A 20,395-nucleotide genomic window follows, 5' to 3' on the forward strand; every position below is an offset into this window, starting at 1 on the left:
CGGTATGCGGGTTTTTAATCGGTATGCGGGGCAAAAATTTTGCGATAAAAGTAATCGTTATGCGGAAAAATCGCTATGCGATGCCATCGTTATGCGGGGGTCCACTGTAATAATAATATGATAGAATTGACGAAGGAAATTGTACAAAAATATGAGGGTTGATGCAGTGGTGAGAGGCATCGTGAGTCAGTTTGGCTTTGTTTATGCTGGAGTGAGTACTAGCCTCAGCGCTCTTCCAAACATTTCACAATAATTCATTGTTTGGTGCTTGTATATTGAGTGTGAATGCAGTGGTTGAGACAGTGGTTGAGACAGTGGTAGAGGCAGTGGTTGGGGCAGTGGTTGGGGCAGTGGTTGGGGCAGTGGTTGGGGCAGTGGTTGGGGCAGTGGCTGGGGCAGTGGCTGGGGCAGTGGCTGGGGCAGTGGCTGGGGCAGTGGCTGGGGCAGTGGCTGGGGCAGTGGCTGGGGCAGTGGTTGAAGCAGTGGTGAAGGCAGTGGTATTTAATAACATGTTAATAATATTAACCCTTTGACTGTCGCAAGCCCCTTTCTGAAACTGTCATTCTATGTCGTAAAATTTTTGGAAAAAAAAAAAAAAATCTTATGAAATGATAGAGAATCTTTTCCCGATGGTTATGACACCAAAGTACAAAATTTGGTCGAAAACTCACAGAATTACTCTCCCGCGAAGTTAGCGGTCTTGGCGACATATATGCATCGGCGATTTCTCCGACTTTGAGCCCTGTTTTTGGCCAATTCCGTTGTTCCAGTTGGCCAAACTCATTGCCATTTTTTCTATCAGTTGAGTACAAGAAACTGCCCATTTACCGATTTGAACTACCCAATAAAGTTGTCAGAAATTGGCAATTTGGCCAATTTCACGCAAATTAAAAAAGATGCCAATTTCAAAATAGGGTCCAGAATAAAGAATGTAGACATTCTTGGCACTAAAATAACATATCCTCTGTTCATTAGTCACATCTCTAGGGCCCTCTTATATTACTATTGCTTTCTATTTTGATTTTTTATTCATACAAAAAATACAAAATTTACTGTTATGCAGACTACTGCATTATTGTAAAAATGGTATAAATAATATCAGTGCACTAGTGAAATAATATTACAGCCCCAGTTGACGTGCATTGGACGTGTGGTGTGATTTGCTTACTACTGAACATTGGTAAAAATCGAACATTTCTGCTACTTTGAGCTCAATTTCAAGGTCGTTTTCATCGTGAAACTAATAAAAAATCATCTCTATTTCTGTAATATGTTTTCCATTTTATCACGTGAGACCTTGAAAACGAGAATACAACAATAAATCCTATACAAAAATACACCCTCAAAGTCGGCATTTTAATCCAAAAAAACGGTCAGTTTTTTTTCTCATTACGCACTGCGTGCTGCAGGATTTTTTTTATGTGATGCACACTGACCACACAGACCCATTCTCTCACATGTAGGCCTACCAACTTTCACCTGCTTGATTTGAAGCCGCTAGAATTTATGCATATTAATACGTCCGAAACACTGGCTCATACGACGTATATATACAACGAAAACAGTCAAAGGGTTAGTAATAATAATACAGTGGAACCTCAAAAATCGAACGTATCACATATCAAACATTTCGAAAATAGAACCATTTTTTCGGACAAACTGTGTCCCTATTATCGAACGCGCCCCTATTTTCGGACCGCCGGGTACGGGACCTGTCTGCCAGCCCGCTCTGTCCGCGTCCCTGCGCAGGCGCCATCTAGCTTTGTTTATGCTTGAGTGAACACTAACCTGCGCTCTCATTCACGCATTTTACGATTATTTCGTTGAGTTTAGTGCTTGTGGGACTGTGAAATAAGCTGCCATGGGCCCAAAGAAACTTGCTAGTGGTACCCCTGTGGTAAAGAAAGTGAGAAACACCATAGATGTGAAGAAGGAAATAATACAGAAGTATGAGAGTGGTGTGAGACTTGTTGAGCTTGCCAGGATGTATGGGAAAAACAAGTCGACCAGCGGTTCTATCCTGTCAAAGAAAGAACAAATCAAGGAAGCTGATGTTGCGGAAGGTGTTAATATAGGGAGTGGATGAGGTGCCTTCTTCAAAGATTAAGGAGATTTGTGCCAAGTGGAATGATGTCCAAATGTTTGTGCAGAAGTACCACTCTGAGCAAGCTGAAACAAGCCATCTTTGCAACAAGTTCAGTGACAGAACCATGTCCCATTTTAGGGAAATGTTAAAGAGGCGCCAGAAACAGAGGACTGTGGACAGTTATTTTGTGAGACAGGGGTCCAGTGACTTTCAAGCTGGTCCTAGTGGCATTAAAAGACAGAGAAGGGAAGTAACCCCAGAGAGGGCTTTACCTGAAGTCCTCATGGAGGGGGATTCTCCTTCCAAACACTAACCCCAACTCCCTCTCTCCTCCTCCCTATCTCCCAGATGCCATCACCAATCTTCAATAAAGGTAAGTAAAAATGTTATTTTATACGTATTACTATACATGATTAAAAACAATAGTATTTGTTGTATGTAAAACTGTAATTAATCTCTATAAAATGTATTTTTTGTGTGAATATTTTTGGGTTTCTGGAATGGATTAATTGTATTTCCATTATTTCTTATGGGAAATATTGCTTCGAATTTCAGACTTTTTGAATTTAGAACTAGCTCCTGGAACGGATTAAGTTCGATTTTTGAGGTTCCACTGTAATAATAATAATAATAATAATAAATGTTATTAATAATAATAATACACAAGAACAAAAGAAAGAAGGAACACTACAGCAGGCATACTGATCCATGCGAAGCAGGTCCATGTCCCCACCCCTGGATTAGCCCAATGACCCACCTAGTCAGGTCACTTCCACTTAAGGAAGGAGCACGGCATCAGACCTAGTAGCACAAGCTAGTCAGGTCCAACTCACACCCACCCACACCCACTCATATATTTATCTAACCTATTTTTAAAACTACACAACGTTTTAGCCTCTATAACTGTACTCGGGAGTTTGTTCCACTCATCCACAACTCTATTACCAAACCAGTGCTTTCCTATATCCTTCCTGAATCTGAATTTTTCCAACTTGAAACCATTACTGCGAGTCCTGCCTTGGCCGGAAATTTTCTGCATGCTATTGACATCCCCTTTATTTATGCAGGTCTCCCTCAACATTCGCGAGGGTTAGGGGATCAAGAGTCTCACGAATGTTGAAAAATCGCGAATGTTTGGTGCCCTAATATATTGTAGGGAAATATAATACAATACTGCTTCCTTAACTTGTTGAACCATGAATAATCATAAAATACATGAAAATGTCATAAAATATTGTACTAAATACATACATGTTATGGTTTAATAACATGTATGTTATTAAATACCACTGCCTCCACCAGTGCCTCAAGCACTTAGGCGCACTGCTCGTATTTTGGTACAATTCCTTTCTTCAATTATATCGTGTTCTCAATTTCTTTACCAAAGGGCTAGCACTAGCAAGTTTCTTTGGGCCCATGGTTAATTATGTGGCAGTCGCACTCAATCTACAAGCACCAAACAATGAATTATTGTGAAATGTTTGGAAGAGCATGGAGGCTAATGCTCACTCCAGCATAAACAAAGCCACACTGACTGACGATGCCTCAACCACTTCCTCCACCACTGCTTCAACACTTGTATTTTTGTACAATTTCCTTCTTCAATTCTATCGTATTATTATTATTATTAATGCGATAGAATTGAAGAAGGAAATAGTACAAAAAAACGAGGGTTGAAGCAGTGGTGGAAGAAATGGTTGATGCATCGTCAGTCAGTGTACCTTTCTTTATGCTGGAGTGAGCATTAGCCTCCACACTCTTCCAAACATTTCACAATAATTCATTGCGTTTGGTGCTTGTAGATTGAGTGCGACTGGAGTGGTAGAGGCAGTGGTAGAGGCACTGGTAGAGGCAGAGGCAATGGTAGAGGCACTGGTAGAGGCAGAGGCAGTGGTAGAGGCACTGGTAGAGGCAGAGGCACTGGTAGAGGCAGAGGCACTGGTAGAGGCAGAGGCAGTGGTAGAGGCACTGGTAGAGGCAGAGGCAGTGGTAGAGGCACTGGTAGAGGCAGAGGCAGTGGTAGAGGCAGTGGTTGAGGTAGTGGTATAGGCAGTGGTATAGGCAGTGGTTGAGGCAGTGGTTGAGGCAGTGGTAGTGGTAGAGGCATTGGTAGAGGCAGTGGTAGAGGCAGTGGCTGAGGCAGAGGCAGTGGTAGAGGCAGTGGTAGAGGCAGTGGTTGAGGCATTGGTTGAGGCAGTGGTAGAGGTAGTGGTAGAGGTAGTGGGTGAGGCAGTGGTAGAGGCAGTGGTAGAGGCAGTGGTAGAGGCAGTGGTAGAGGCAGTGGTAGAGGCAGTGGTTGAGGCAGTGGTTGAGGTAGTGGTTGAGGTAGTGGTAGAGGCAGTGGTAGAGGCAGTGGTAGAGGCAGTGGTTGAGGCAGTGGTTGAGGCAGTGGTATAAGCAGTGGTAGAGGCAGTGGTAGAGGCAGTGGTTGAGGCAGTGGTTGAGGCAGTGGTTGAGGCAGTGGTTGAGGCAGTGGTTGAGGCAGTGGTTGAGGCAGTGGTAGAGGCAGTGGTAGAGGTAGTGGTTGAGGCAGTGGATGAGGCAGTGGATGAGGCAGTGGTATAGGCAGTGGTATAGGGAGTGGTAGAGGCAGTGGTTGAGGCAGTGGTTGAGGAAGCGGTTGAGGCAGCAGTTGAGGGAGTGGTTTTTAATAACATGTTAATAATAATAATAATACATGTTATTAATAATATGTATTATTATTATTAATAACATATATCTTATTAAATATCACTGCCTCAACCGCTGCCTCAACCACTGCCTCAACCACTGCCTCAAACACTGCCTCAAACACTGCCTCAACTGCTGCCTCAACCGCTGCCTCAACCGCTGCCTCAACCGCTGCCTCAACCGCTGCCTCAACCGCTGCCTCAACCACCGCCTTAACCACTGCCTCGACCACTGCCTCAACCGCTGCCTCAACCGCTGCCTCAACCGCTGCCTCTACCACTGCCTCAACCACTGCCTCAACCACTGCCTCAACCACTGCCTCAACCGCTGCCTCTTCCACTCCAGTCGCACTAAATCTACAAGCATGAAACACAATGAATTATTGTGAAATGTTTGGAAGAGTGTGGAGACTAATGCTCATTCCAGCATAAACAAAGGCACACCGACTGACGATGCATCAACCACTTCTTCCACCACTGCTTCAACCCTCTTATTTTTGCACAATTTCCTTCAATTCTATCGTATTATTATTATTATTATTAGCAGTAGCAGAAATGTTTGATTCTTTGCCATGTTCAAGTGTAAACATACGATGTCACCATCCAATACCTATCCGAATAGCCATTCCAATATTCAGTCATGAATGGGTTGACATTATTTATACTGTAGTTTAATGGCAAATAATGAACAAACAACACACTCACCACACTGAGTGGTGGGAGGGCTGGCTGCCAGATGTGGGGGTCGGAGGGAGGGTAGTACGGACTCGCGGGTGGCGGGAAACTTAAATATGATTTGGCGGCTGGGAATTTGGTGGTTGGGAATTTGGCGGTTGGGAATTTGCGAATGTGTGAAGCCCGCGAAAGCTGAAAGTTTTCCAGTGCATTTATATCCATTCTGTAATACAGTGACCAAAACTGTGCAGCATAATCTAAATGAGGTAAAAGGTAAAAGGACCCCAATGGAAATAAGTCACTCTGTCTGACTTTTTTGGTTATCCTAGGTTCTCTACACATATGCTGCTATGTATGATAATCTATGTAACTATTTGTGTATACCTGAATAAACTTACTTATGAGGCCTAACCAAGGATATATAGAGTTGGAGAACAACCTGAGAACTTCTATTATTTATACTTCTTGATATGAAGCCAAAGATTCTGTTAGCTTTATTGCGAACACTAATACACTGTTATCTTGGTTTTAGATTACTGCTAATCAGAACTCCTAAATCCTTTTTGCAATCAGTAGTATTAAGATTTACATTATTAAGTTTATATGTGGCATGGTTATTTTCCTGTCTAATATTTAGAACTTTGCATTTGTCTATATTAAACTGCATCTGCCACTTCTCCGACCACTGCATCAGTCTATTCAAATCATCCTGGAGTGCTCTGGTGTCCTCATTAGAATGAATTGGGCGGCCTATTTTGTGTCATCAGCAAATTTGCTTATTCAAATGTCGCTATTTATTCCCTCATCTATGTCGTTTATGTAAATTGTGAACAACAATGGGCCCAACACTGACCCCTGCGGAACACCGCTTGTGACGTGCCCCCATCCTGATTTCTCCCCATTGTATACAAAATTACAAGGGTTGAAGCAGTGGTGGGAGGCATCGTGAGTCAGTTTGGCTTTGTTTATGCTGGAGTGAGCATTAGCCTCCATGCTCTTCCAAACATTTCACAATAATTCATTTTGTTTGGTGCTTGTAGAATGAGTGCGACCGCAGTGGTTGAGGTAGTGGTAGAGGCAGTGGTAGAGGCAGTTGATGAGGCAGCAGCTGAGGCAGCGGTTGAAGCCGCGGTTGAGGTAGTGGTGGAGGCAGTGGTATTTAATAACATACATGTTATTAATAATAATACGATAGAATTGAAGGAAATTATATAAAAATATGAGGGTTGAATCAATGGTGGGAGGCACCATGAGTCAGTTTGGCTTTGTTGATGCTGGAGTGAGCATTAGCCTCCGTGCTCTCCCAAACATTTCACAATAATTCATTGTGTTTGGTGCTTGTAGATTGAGTGCGACTGTTACATAATTAACCATGGGCCCAAAGAAACTTGCTAGTGCCAGCCCGTTGGTAAAGAAATTGAGAAACATGATAGAATTGAACAAATAAATTGTACAAAAATATGAGGCAGTGCACTGCAGTGGTTGAGGCAGTGCACTGCAGTGGTTGAAGCAGTGGTAGAGGCAGTGGCTGAGGCAGAGGTACTTACTAACATACATGTTATTAAACCGTAACATGTATGTATGTATATGGTACAATATTTTACGATGTTTTCATGTATTTTATGACTGTTCATGGTTCAACAAGTTAAGGAAGCAGTATTGTATTATATTTCCCTACAATATACTGGGGCACCAAACATTCGCGATTTTTCAACATTTGCGAGGCTCTTCATCCCCTAATCCTCGCAAATGTTGAGGGAGACCTGTATACTGCCGAAACAGTCAAAGAGATAAAGAATGTGATTACCATTAGATTTTACAATATGTACTTGATGGACATCAAAATCATGGAAGGTCTAGAATAACTCTTGATCCATGACGAATCGGCTTCATGGATTGTGATCAATGTTTTATTCTTTATTCAAATGCACAAGTTATTGTCCAGTAACCTGAGAAGAATTAGTTAAAGCACTTAGTTTCAGTAAGTTAAAAATCATTTACCTCCTAACCATGCTACATAGTTGTCCTTGGCTGGTGGCTGATGAACCTTGAAAGAATTAAGCTTCAGCAAATCCATAAACGGTGGTGAAGAGACTAGTGCCTGCACTTCTGAAAGAATACGATGCTTCATGCCCTTCACACTGGCAGTACCTCCAATGAAAACTAAATTACCTGCAAGTGCTTGTCTTGTATCGATGGGGCACTGAAAAAAAATATATATATAAATATATATATATGTATCTTTTTTTTAACAAGTCGGCCATCTCCCACCGAGGCAGGGTGACCCAAAAAGAAAGAAAATCCTCAAAAAGAAAATACTTTCATCATCATTCAACACTTTCACCTCACTCACACATAATCACTGTCTTTGCAGATGTGCCCAGATACAACAGTTCAGAAGCATATATAAAGATATATACCATACCCCTCCAAACTGCCAATATTCCAAACCCCTCCAAATACATATATATATTAGTGTTAATGCCTAAGGTTCGAACCTACGAACACAGACAAGGGGATGTGAGTGTGTATGTGTACCTGCCAATATGCCGGGGTAAGAATGTATGTATATATATATGTATGTATGTATGTGTGTGTGTGTGTGTGTGTGTGTGTGTGTGTGTGTGTGTGTGTGTGTGTGTGTGTGTGTGTGTGTGTGTGTGTGTGTGTGTGTGTGTGTGTGCGCGCGCGCTCACCTATTTGTACTCACCTATTTGTGGTTGCAGGGGTCGAGTCACAGCTCCTGGCCCCGCCTCTTCGCTGATTGCTACTAGGTCCTCTCTCTCCCTGCCCCATGAGCTCTATCATACCTCGCCTTAAAACTATGTATGGTTCCTGCCTCCACTACGTCACTTTCTAGGCCATTCCACGGCCTGACTACTCTATAACTGAAGAAATACTTCCTAACATCCCTTTGATTCATCTGAGTCTTCAACTTCCAATTGTGACCTCTTGTGTCTGTGTCCCCTCTCTGGAACATCTCGTCTTTGTCCACCTTGTCTATTCCGCGCAGTATTTTATATGTCGTTATCATGTCTCCCCTGACCCTCCTGTCCTCCAGTGTCGTCAGGCTGATTTCCCTCAACCTTTCTTCGTAGGACAATCCCCGTAGCTCTGGGACTAGTCTTGTTGCAAACCTTTGCACTTTCTCTAATTTCTTGACGTGCTTGACTAGGTGTGGATTCCAAACTGGTGCTGCATACTCCAGTATGGGCCTGACGTAAATGGTATACAGAGTCTTAAACGAATCCTTACTGAGGTATCGGAACGCTATCCGTAGGTTTGCCATGCGCCCATATGCTGCAGCAGTTATCTGATTGATGTGCGCCTCAGGAGATATGCTCGGTGTTATACTCACCCCCAGATCTTTTTCCTTGAGTGAGGTTTGCAGTCTTTGGCCATCTAAACTATATTGTGTCTGCGGTCTTCTTTGCCCTTCCCCAATCTTTATGACTTTGCATTTGGCAGGGTTAAATTCAAGGAGCCAGTTGCTGGACCAGGCTTGTAGCCTGTCCAGGTCTCTTTGTAGTCCTGCCTGATCCTCATCCGATTTGATTCTTCTCATTAACTTCGCATCATCTGCAAACAAGGACACTTCTGAGTCTATCCCTTCCGTTATGTCATTCACATATACCAAGAACAGCACAGGTCCTAGGACTGACCCCTGTGGAACCCCGCTCGTCACAGGTGCCTACTCTGACACCTCGTCGCATACCATGACTCGTTGTTGCCTCCCTGTCAGATATTCTCTGATCCATTGCAGTGCCTTTCCTGTTATGTGTGCCTGATCCTCTAGCTTTTGCAGTAACCTCTTGTGAGGAACTGTGTCGAAGGCCTTCTTGCAGTCCAAAAATATGCAGTCGATCCACCCCTCTCTCTCTTGTCTTGCTTCTGTCACCTTGTCATAAAACTCTAGTAGGTTTGTGACACAGGATTTTCCTTCCCTGAAACCGTGCTGGTTGTCAATTATACACTTGTTTCTTTCCAGGTGCCCCACCACTCTCCTCCTGATGATCTTCTCCATGACCTTGCATACTATACACGTTAGTGATACAGGTCTGTAGTTTAGTGCCTCATGTCTGTCTCCCTTTTTAAAAATTGGGACTACATTTGCCATTTTCCATACCTCAGGGAGTTGCCAAGTTTCAAATGATGTGTTGAAGATCTTTGTTAATGGCTCACACAATATCTCTGCTCCCTCTTTAAGGACCCATGGAGAGATGTTGTCTGGTCCCACCGCCTTCGAGGTGTCAAGTTCGCATAGGAGCTTCTTCACCTCCTCCTTGGTTATATGTACCTCATCCAGCACTTGCTGGTGTGCCCCCCTGTTCTGATTTCCTGGAGTCCTACTGGTTTCCACTGTAAATACCTCTTTAAATCTTGTGTTGAGCTCCTGACATACCTCCTGGTCATTTCTTGTGAATTCCCCATCACCCTTCCTCAGTCTGATTACCTGGTCCTTGGCTGTTGTTTTCCTCCTGATGTGGCTGTAGAACAGCTTCGGGTCAGTCTTTACTTTTGATGCTATGTCGTTTTCATATTGTCTCTGAGCCTCCCTTCTTATCTGTGCATATTCGTTTCTGGCTCTTCGGCTGATTTCTTTATTTTCCTGAGTTCTCTGTCTTCTGTACCTTTTCCATTCTCTAGTACACCTAGTTTTTGCCTCCCTACACCTTTTGGTGAACCAAGGACTCGTTCTGTTCTTCCCATTATTTCTGTTTCCCTTGGGAACAAACCTCTCCTCTGCCTTCTTGCATTTTGTTGCCACATAGTCCATCATTTCTTGTACTGGTTTTCCTGTCAGTTCCCTCTCCCACTGAATGTCTTGAAGGAAGTTCCTCATGCCTGAGTAGTTCCCCCTTTTGTAGTTTGGTTTTTCCCAGCCTATTCCTGCTACTCTCTCCACTTGGAGCTCAACTATGTAGTCGAAGCACAGAACCACATGATCACTAGCTCCGAGGGGCCTTTCATGCATGATACCCTCGATGTCCGAACTACTCAAGGTGAATACAAGGTCCAGCCTTGCTGGTTCATCCTCTCCTCTCTCTCTGGTAGTGTCTCTAACATGTTGATGCATGAGGTTTTCCAGTACCACATCCATTATCTTGGCTCTCCATGTTTCGGGACCCCCATGGGGCTCCAGGTTTTCCCAGTCAATCTCCTTGTGATTGAAATCACCCATAACTAGTAACTTTGCTCCCCCCATGTGTGCTCTCCTGGCCACCTCGGCTAGTGTGTCGATCATTGCTCTGTTGCTCTCATCGTATTCTTCTCTTGGCCTCCTGCAGTTCTGTGGTGGGTTGTACATTACTGCAATTATCACCTTATGCCCCTCAGACTGGATTGTTCCTACTAAGTAGTCCCTTTCGCCCGTGCCATCCATTCCTTCCATTTTCTCGAAACCCCACTGGTTTTTAATGAGCAGAGCAACTCCTCCTCCCCCTCTCCTCCCTCTGTCTTTCCTGAGGATTTGATATCCGGATGGAAAGATTGAATCTGTTATTATTCTGGTGAGTTTTGTTTCTGTGAGTGCTATTATGTCTGGGGATGTCTCCTTGATTCTTTCGTGCCACTCCTCGTACTTGTTTGTTATTCCATCTGCATTTGTATACCACACCTTCAACTTCTTTTCTAAGACTGTGGTCTGGGAGGTATATTGGGGTTGGGGAAGTGGGAGACCTGGTAAGGAACTATGGGTTGTTGCTGGGGGGGTGGAGTTTGTAATGTAGTGGGTGGGGTCATTGGATGTGGCATGGGTGTTTTGATTTAGAGTGTTTGGTTGCACTGGGGTTGACCTGGTTGGGAGGCTTCTATAGGAAGTTGTGAGGGAGGCTGTATTTGATCTTCTTCCTGGGTCTGGGATCTCCTGTCTGTCTTCTCCATCCCCTCTCTTTCCTCCTCTCGCCTTTGTACCATCTCTCAGTTTCTGCCTTTCTTCTTGTGTTCTGTCGCGGTCGAGATACACCTTCCTGTATGCCGGCATGTCCCTTAATCGTGCTTTCTCCTGCAGGATCCTGGTCCGAGTCGCTTCTGCCTTGAACGTCACTTTCACTGGCCGGGTTCTTTTTTTTACAAACCCCCCTATTCTCCGAAAATTTTCCAGCTGGGTCATGTCGTCTTCTCCTATTGCTTTCATGATGCTTTCAATTGCTTTTTTTTCCCCTTGTTTTCTTGCTTCATATGTTTCCCCTTCAACTTCCTGGAGCCCATACACAAAGACTGACCTCACCCTTTCATTCTCCCACTGCATATCCCTGTGTATCCCCTCATTTAATTTGGTTTCCTCCACTGCAGCTTTCCTTTCTTCAGTTTCACTGGCTAATGTACTTGGGCTCAGTGGCCTGTCATTTTCCCTTCTCGGCTTTCCTTGGGCTCTGTTGTTGTCTGTTAGGGCCTCCACATAAAGCTTAGCTCTTTCATTTACTACAGTCTCCTCTGATAGAGCTTCTCCATGCAGTTGTGCCCCTTCTTTCCCCACAGTCCCCTTATTTGTGGCTGAGGTAGCAGTCTCTGTTGTCAATCCCAAAATGTTCTTTAGTTCTTTAGGCTGTTTCAGATTTTTCAGTTCCTCTTCTAAACTCTGTATCCTAGCCTCTGCTGCTTTGACATGCACCTCCCACTTCCTGCTTTCCATATCTATCCTCTCTTCCATTCTCATGCTAAGTTCTAGTTTCTTTTCCCATTCATGATCCATTTTTATGAGCTCTGCTGCCCAATCTTCCTTAGTAGCTTCCTCCTGTCCATTGGTTTTTCTTGTTGCTCTCTGGCAACCCATTTTTGTTTTATCCTGATTGCCTCAGAGTGGGAAACCTATGTACAGTGGACCCCCGCATACCGTTGGCCTTACATAATATTAAATCCGCATACCGCTACATTTTATCGCCAAGATTTTGCCTCACATACCGCTAAAAAACCCGCTCAACGCTCTACACTATGAGTTGTCCTTTCTAAAACTAATTTGTAAATTTTTAGTGCTATCAAAGGCCATCTTCAAAGAACTGCAATAATTTAAACACTAGGCACCACATCACAATGGCAGGGTAGGGTTTTCAAAACTCAAGCACAGCAGTACAGCTGCCATGTATGACAAACCCAAACTCACATACTGTGCTGGCGTGCATGTACACATTAAAATCAGTAAGCGTGTCTTATATCTTGAGAAGTCATATTAGTAATGATAATAATAATCACCGAGTCTCATTTAAATGTCGTATATTACGTTAATGTACACATTTTCATTAATCCATCTATGATATTTTTTCAAAATTATATAATAAACACAATGCATAACATATAAAGATGATAAATACACCCCACAATAGAATAAATAAACATAAATATGAGATGTGGTAGCAGACGACTTGCACAAGTGACACCATATTAGAAATAATAATAATAATAATAATAATAATAATCATCATCACCGAGTCTCATTAAATGTCATATACAGTGGAACCTCAAATATCGAACTTTCTTCAGTCCAGAAGGCTGTTCGAGTGCCTTTACTGAATGAATTTATTCCCATCAGGAATAATGTAAGTTAGATTAGTCCATTTCAGACCCTCAAAAATACACTTATAAAAGCACTTACAAAAATACACTTACATAATTGGTCGTGTTGGGAGCAGTTCGATTTTTGAGGTTCCACTGTATTACGTTAATATACACATTTTCATTAATCCATCCATGATATTTTTTCAAAATTATATAATAAACACGATACATAACATATAAAGATGATAAATACACCCCACAATAGAATAAATAAACATAAATATGAGATGTCGTAGCCAGATAACGTGTACAAGTGACGGCAAGAATAACATTTTCTCTAATCTAACTTAAGAGAAAATGTGCTACTGGGGTAACTGTAGAAAATTATTCCTTTCGTATGTATGTAAGTTTATTCAGGTATACACAAATACAGTTACATAGATTATCATACATAACAGTATATGTGTAAAGTACCTAGGATAACCCAAAAAAGTCAGAGTGACTTATTTCCATTGCCTTCACTCAGAGCGTCATTTCTTCTCAAAATGATGTTACATGAGAATGGGAGTGTTCTTCTTTATTTATTCTACCATATCAATGTAGAGACAACTTGTACACAATGTAACTTGTACACAAACCAGACGTGTACACTTTGTTTGTTTACAAAACTTGTGTTCGCCTGGATTGTTTACATAACTCTGCGCCTGTCCTCTCTCATGTACTCATTCCCTCTTTCATTTATTCATTTTATCTCGTTTACTCGCCCCTGACCCTACATTAAGACTACAAATATTTTAAGGTAAGTAATGAGTGAACTGTATATGCATTTTATTGCTCTGGGATGCTTAAATATCGTAGAATAGTATGTGTGGGTAGAATGGCCTGGTATGGTAGCCCGGCTGACTACCATACATACCACACTTGATTTCTTACAATAAATACTACTCATCTCACCCTAGATTAAGACTACAAATATTTTAAGGTAAGTAATGAGTAAACTGTATATGCACTTTATCGCTCTGGGATGCTTAAATGTAATAGAATATTATGTGTAGGTGAGGTGGCCTGGTATGGTAGCCCGGCTGACTACCATACATACCACACTTGATTTCTTACAATAAATACTACTTGTCTCACCCTAGATTAAGACTAAATATTTTAAGGTAAGTAATGAGTGCACTATGTGTGTATTGTACTTTTTTATTATTTTTTGATGCCTAGTTCTATTGCTAACTTAATATATGTTAGTGTAAACTTGTTATCTAGTATTTGTATGCATTTATAAGGGGAAAAAAAGGGTGTTCCACTTTACGGTGATTTCCGCTTTATGGCGGTAGCCTGGAACCTAACCTGCCGTATAAGTGGGGCCCTACTGTACTTTCATCATCATTCAACACTTTCACCTCACTCACACATAATCACTGTTTTTGCAGAGGTGCCCAGAATACAACAGTTTAGAAGTACATACGTATAAAAATACACAATATATCCCTCCAAACTGCCAATATCTCAAACCCCTCCTTTAGAGTGCAGGCATTGTACTTCTCATTTCCAGGACTCGAGTCCGGTTATACAAAATAACTGGTTTCCCTGAATCCCTTCATTAAATATTACCCTGCTCACACTCCAACAGCTCATCAGGTCCCAAATACCATTTGTCTCCATTCACTCCTATCTAACACACTCATGCACGCTTGCTGAAAGTCCAAACCCCTTGCCCACAACACCTCCTTTTCCCCCTCCCTCCAACCTTTTCGAGGACGACCCCTACCCCGCCTTCCTTCCCCTACAGATTTATAAGCTCTCCATGTCATTCTACTTTGATCCATTCTCTCTAAATGACCAAACCACCTCAACAAACCCTCTTCAGCCCTCTGACTAATACTTTTATTAACTCCACACCTTCTCCTAATTTCCACACTCCGAATTTTCTGCATAATATTTACACCACACATTGCCCTTAGACAGGACATCTCCACTGCCTCCAACCGCCTCCTCGCTGCAGCATTTACAACCCAAGCTTCACACCCATATAAGAGTGTTGGTACTAATATACTTTCATACATTCCCTTCTTTGCCTCCATAGATAACATTTTTTGCCTCCACATACACCTCAATGCACCACTCACCACGATTGCAGGTACGTCTTGCTACTTCTACTTGCACTTAGGTCACACTACAAATTTATTTATACACACTCATCTGAGTTTTCTTTGATTTTATCTTAGTTCTTGTTCTAATTACTTTTCCTTTTATATCCATGGGGAAGTGGAATAAGAATCTTTCCTCCGTAAGCCATGCGCATTGTAAAAGTCAACTAAAATGCCGGGAACAATGGGTTAGTAACCCCTTTTCCTGTAATAATTACTAAAAAAAAATAAGAATGTTTTAAATACTGTATATTAAGTATGAGATGGGGAGCCAGGGCTACCTACACCTGACTTCATAGAAATAAGTACTACTCACCTTTCTCCCTACATTAAGATTACAAATATTTTAAGATAAGTAATATATGTACTGTGAATGTATTTTACTTTGTGTGTTTTTAATGCCTAGTTCTATTACTAACTTAATATAATTTAGTGTAAACTTGTTGTCTGGCATTTATCTGCATTTATAAATAAAAAATAAATGGCGTTCTGCCTTCCGGCAATGTCTGCTTTCCGACGGCAGCCTGGAACCTAACCCGCCGTGTAAGTGGGGCCCTACTGTATGTAATAAAAAATTGGAACAATAACTGCTTTTATAATTAAAAATAGTTAACAACTGACTTGCTACTGATACCTATGAAAGAGTTTCACTGTAAAAGGTTATTAAAGCTCTTTCAACTGGCTTCCAATGATGTAAGTAATGCTTCATTTGATCAAATCCATACACTTAAGAGATGTCAACAGACCTAAAGGCTCACACTAACTAATAAACAATATGATCCCCATTACTACTGGAGTTTCTGCATTCCCAACATATTATTTTACTTAAATTTTTTGGACTTCTACCCAAGTTAACTTACATATTAAGTACTATAACCATGCAAATACAGTATAAAGACTGATTAATATAAACATTTTCAAATTTGATAAATGGATAAAACAATATATCAAATCAGTGAGCTGAAAGTGTTTCCTCAGAGGATCAAAGAATTGCAAGGCCTAAATTATAAATGTGTGAAAAGCTGCAGCACCATAAATTAAAGGTTCTCCATACCTGCCGGAGGGCATTCAGTATCATAGAAGGCAAAGTGAGCAAGTCTTCATCCATTTCGAAGAGGACTTCTGTTGCCATCTCCCTTACAGTACCAGGAATGGTTAAGATGCTGCTACCAGACATGGGATACTGAACACTTGGGGCAGGAGGGGGAGGTTCCACAGATCTGTCATACTTATTACTTTGCACTCGTCCACTTCGCTCGAGGGTGGTGACAAAACAGGTGCGAACTGTTGGAGAGAAAAAAAAATCTCTCTTGTAAGATGAAGACAACCATTTTAGAATATTTAGTTAGGCAAAATAAATGAGTGCAAAATGTGGGCAAGTGCTTGTACAAAAGATTAATTAAAATACAAACTTCAACATAAAACCAATAGTCATTTAGGAAAATAAAAGATACCCTTTTTTTTTTCAACAAATTGGCCATATCCCACTGAAGTAGGGTGACCTAAAGAGGAAAATGAAAGTTTCTCTTTTTTAAGTTAATGTATACAGGAGAAGGGGTTACTAGCCCTTTGCTCCTGGCATTTTAGTCGCCTCTTATGACATGCATGGCTTACGGAGGGAAAATTCTGTTCTACTTCCCCATGGAGATAACTTATTTTATGTATGTATATAATAGTAGCCTTCCAGATGAGAAGGTATAACACTTCAAAGATTAAGCCAAGATTTAACTCTTGCAGTCATCAAGAAGAGCAGAAGCCTCTAAGTAAACTGAGCTTGTCATGAAGAAGCATAGTAGTAAGAATTCGTGTAACAAGTAAAATCTGGAACAATAGTATTCACTTTATTATATACTTCATGGGGGTAGTGCTAAAACCCATAGAGGTCATTAAGGCACTCTGATTCAATCCAAGGAAAAGGAGGGTAGCTCCATTTCTTTGGATCAACAGCCATTCACCAGCATCAAGGGTGGATGAATAATAGCAATTCATATCACAGAATGGGGGGCATTCAAAACCATGGCTTGCCATGGGTTCAAGCCCTACCAGTTCGGTGATTAATTTACAATCATGAGAGTAAATATAGCAATTTATGGAAAACTCCTACCAGTAAGTTCAAACAAAATGATACAAAGATATGAGTAATATATAATGGATTATAGTAATTATCTCATTACTACTTACTGTAAGTGAAGACAAGTTTGTGATACTCGAATTGCTGTAATTTTTAAACTTCACTTACCAATTTTGTTGAAAATTTTCTAGTTTATTGAGAGCTATTAGACAATCCTGCTTATAAATGTTTTATTCTTTTTTTTTTTCTCAACAAGTCGGCCGTCTCCCGAGGCAGGGTGACCCCCCCCCAAAAAAAAAGAAAACCCCCAAAAAGAAAATACTTTCATCATCATTCAACACTTTCACCTCACTCACACTTAATCACTGTTTTTGTAGAGGTGCCCAGAATATAACAGTTTAGAAGTATATATGTATAAAAATACACAATATATTCATCCAAACTGCCAATATCCCAGACCCCTCCTTTAGAGTGCAGGCACTGTACTTCCCATTTCCAGGACTCAAGTCTGGTTATATAAAATAACCGGTTTCCCTGAATCCCTTCACTAAATATTACCCTGCTCACACTCCAACAGCTCGTCAGGTCCCAAATACCATTCGTCTCCATTCACTCTCTAACATGCTCACACACGCTTACTGGAAGTCCAAACCCCTCGTCCACAACACCTCCTTTACCCCCTCCCTCCAACCTTTTCGAGGATGACCCCTACCCTGCCTTCCTTCCCCTACAGATTTATACACTCTCCATGTCATTCTACTTTGATCCATTCTCTCTAAATGACCAAACTGCCTCAACAAACCCTCTTCAGCCCTCTAATACTTTTATTAACTCCACACCTTCTCCTAATTTCCACACTCCGAATTTTCTGCATAATATTTACACCACACATTGCCCTTAGACAGGACATCACTGCCTCCAACCGCCTCCTCGCTGCAGCATTTACAACCCAAGCATCACACCCATATAAGTGTGTTGGTACTACTATACTTTCATACATTCCCTTCTTTGCCTCCATGGATATCATTTTTTGCCTCCACATATATCTCAATGCACCACTCACCTTTTTTCCTTCATCAATTCTATGATTAACTTCATCCTTCATAAATCCATCCGCTGACACATCAACTCCCAAATATCTGAAAACATTCACTTCTTCCATACTCCTCCTCCCCAATTTGATATCCAATTTCTCTTTATCTAAATCACTTGATACCCTCATCACCTTGCTCTTTTCTATGTTCACTGTCAACTTTCTACCTTTACACACTTATTGGGGGCAAAAAATTTTTCAAATTAATTTAGTGGCATAACTGATGATTTTTACATAGCCGGACTTGAGTACTGTATATGGGAAGTACAGTGCTTGCACTTTAAAGGAGGGGTTTGGGATACTGGCAGTTTGGAGGGATATGTTATACGTATATCTTTATATATGCTTCTAAACTGTTGTATCTGGGCGTCTCTGCAAAAACAGTGATTATGTATGAGCGAGGTGAAAGTGTTGAATGATGATGAAAGTATTTTCATTTTGGGGATTTTCTTTCTTTCTGGGTCACCCTCCCTCGGTGGGAGACTGCCGACTTGTTGGAAAAGTGACTACCAATGATTTCATAAATTATAGCTAAAAAGATAGTTTAACTAACTTTGCCACATAATTTGAAGGATCATTATGTATATAAAGTATTCAGAATATGAATAAAGTGACTGTGTTGCTTTTATTTTCTTTGAGCTCTCAGCTTTAAGTCCCATGGAGCTAGAAGTGTAATATTTATAACAATTCCTATCAATCACGTAAGAAATTAAAGCAGCATACAGTAATGGCACCTTGCCTTTAATGTCCTCCAAAACTTTGTCTGACAATTTCTGTTTAACAGCAGACAGCCTCTGTTCCTTCCCATCTTCTCCTAAGATTAAGGCACGGTCCAGCAGCAGCTCATTTAAAGAACTGTAAATACATAAATTGAAATATTTTCTGATACATGAATGTAACATTATCTACATTGTGTAAATTACTATCTGAAATTCAAGAGCAGGACAATTATATTTAATTCATGCAGGAACATCATATAACTTTTGCTGCAAAAAATTCTCAAAACTATGAAAAAATGCTGAGTAGTTACCCAACATTCTCAAAAGCAAGTAAACTAAAAATATGAAAATTATTAAAGGCATGAAGGCTGTAGTCTCAAAAATTCTCAAAATTAATTCAGTCAAGGTTAAAACATTAATGGTAATACCTGTGTATGGCTTTGCCCCCTAAAGGAAGAGCTTGCCAAGTATATAGTATTGGCACATTCTCATAAACAGGCACAACTGTGGTCTCTTGGTATCCCATGTCTACCACCAGGCCTGTGGTCACTCCTAATGTCATCAGGGACACAAGGTGGGATGGAACAAAGAGAACAGACAGAACCTGAAAAACAAATTCTACATTTATACTGTATATCTTGAGATATCTTCATAGGTAATAGATTGCTAGACAGCAACCATTCAGGGAGGTATTAGTCCTACCAAATGAGTGTAAAAAGGAAGCCTGTACAGTGGACCCCCGGTTCGCGATGCTATCGGTATCCGATAAATCTGGTATCCGATGTTTATATCGCAAAAAATTTGCCTCGGTTCCCGTTACAAAACCCGGTATGCGATGCGATTCGTACGAGACGTGTCCACGTGTGGCCTGAACTGCCCCGTGTGTGCCAGTGTTTACAAGCCAGCCAGTGTGCGCGCATCTAAGGATACATTCGGTACATTCCATATTATCCATATTATCACTGTTTTTGGTGCTTGTTTCTGCAAAATAAGTCACCATGGGCCCCAAGAAAGCTTTTAGTGCCAACCCTTTGAGACCACGGGTGCTAACGACTATTGAAATGAAGAAAGAGATAATTGCAAAGTACGAAAGTGGAGTGCGTGTGTCGGAGCTGGCCAATTTGTATAGTAAACCCCAATTAACCATCTATACTATAGTGAGTAGGAAAAAGGCAATCAAGGAAGCTGTTCTTGCAAAAGGTGCAACTGTGATTACGAAACAGCGACCGCAAGTGTTAGAAAATGTTGAGATTTCAAAGGGTTTGAGGCTAACCCTGAGAAGCCTATGCCAGTTGAGGAATCCATTGTGGCATTGGGGAAGTCCTTGGGGTTGGAGGTTAGTGGGGAGGATGTGGAAGAGTTGATGGAGGAGGACAATGACAAACTAACCACTGATGAGCTGCTAGATCATCTTCAACAGCAAGAGGCCAGACCTGAG

At 41.4% G+C, this 20,395-nt stretch overlaps 1 protein-coding gene across 1 annotated transcript in view; it reads right to left on the bottom strand.

Annotated features, from left to right (window-relative positions):
• Positions 1 to 20,395, bottom strand: part of Arp10 (Actin-related protein 10) — a 49,644-nt gene that overhangs the window by 11,980 nt on the left and 17,269 nt on the right. Inside the window, exons 4-7 of the mRNA XM_053779609.2 lie at positions 19,386 to 19,561; positions 18,978 to 19,093; positions 16,129 to 16,358; positions 7,432 to 7,633 (exon numbers count right to left, since the gene is read on the bottom strand). Coding sequence (XP_053635584.1) covers positions 7,432 to 7,633; positions 16,129 to 16,358; positions 18,978 to 19,093; positions 19,386 to 19,561 — 724 coding nt within the window. The remainder of the gene's footprint in view (positions 1 to 7,431; positions 7,634 to 16,128; positions 16,359 to 18,977; positions 19,094 to 19,385; positions 19,562 to 20,395) is intronic.

Source organism: Cherax quadricarinatus, chromosome 24 (assembly GCF_038502225.1).
Source record: "Cherax quadricarinatus isolate ZL_2023a chromosome 24, ASM3850222v1, whole genome shotgun sequence".
In the NCBI taxonomy this organism is placed as follows: Eukaryota; Metazoa; Arthropoda; class Malacostraca; order Decapoda; family Parastacidae; genus Cherax; species Cherax quadricarinatus.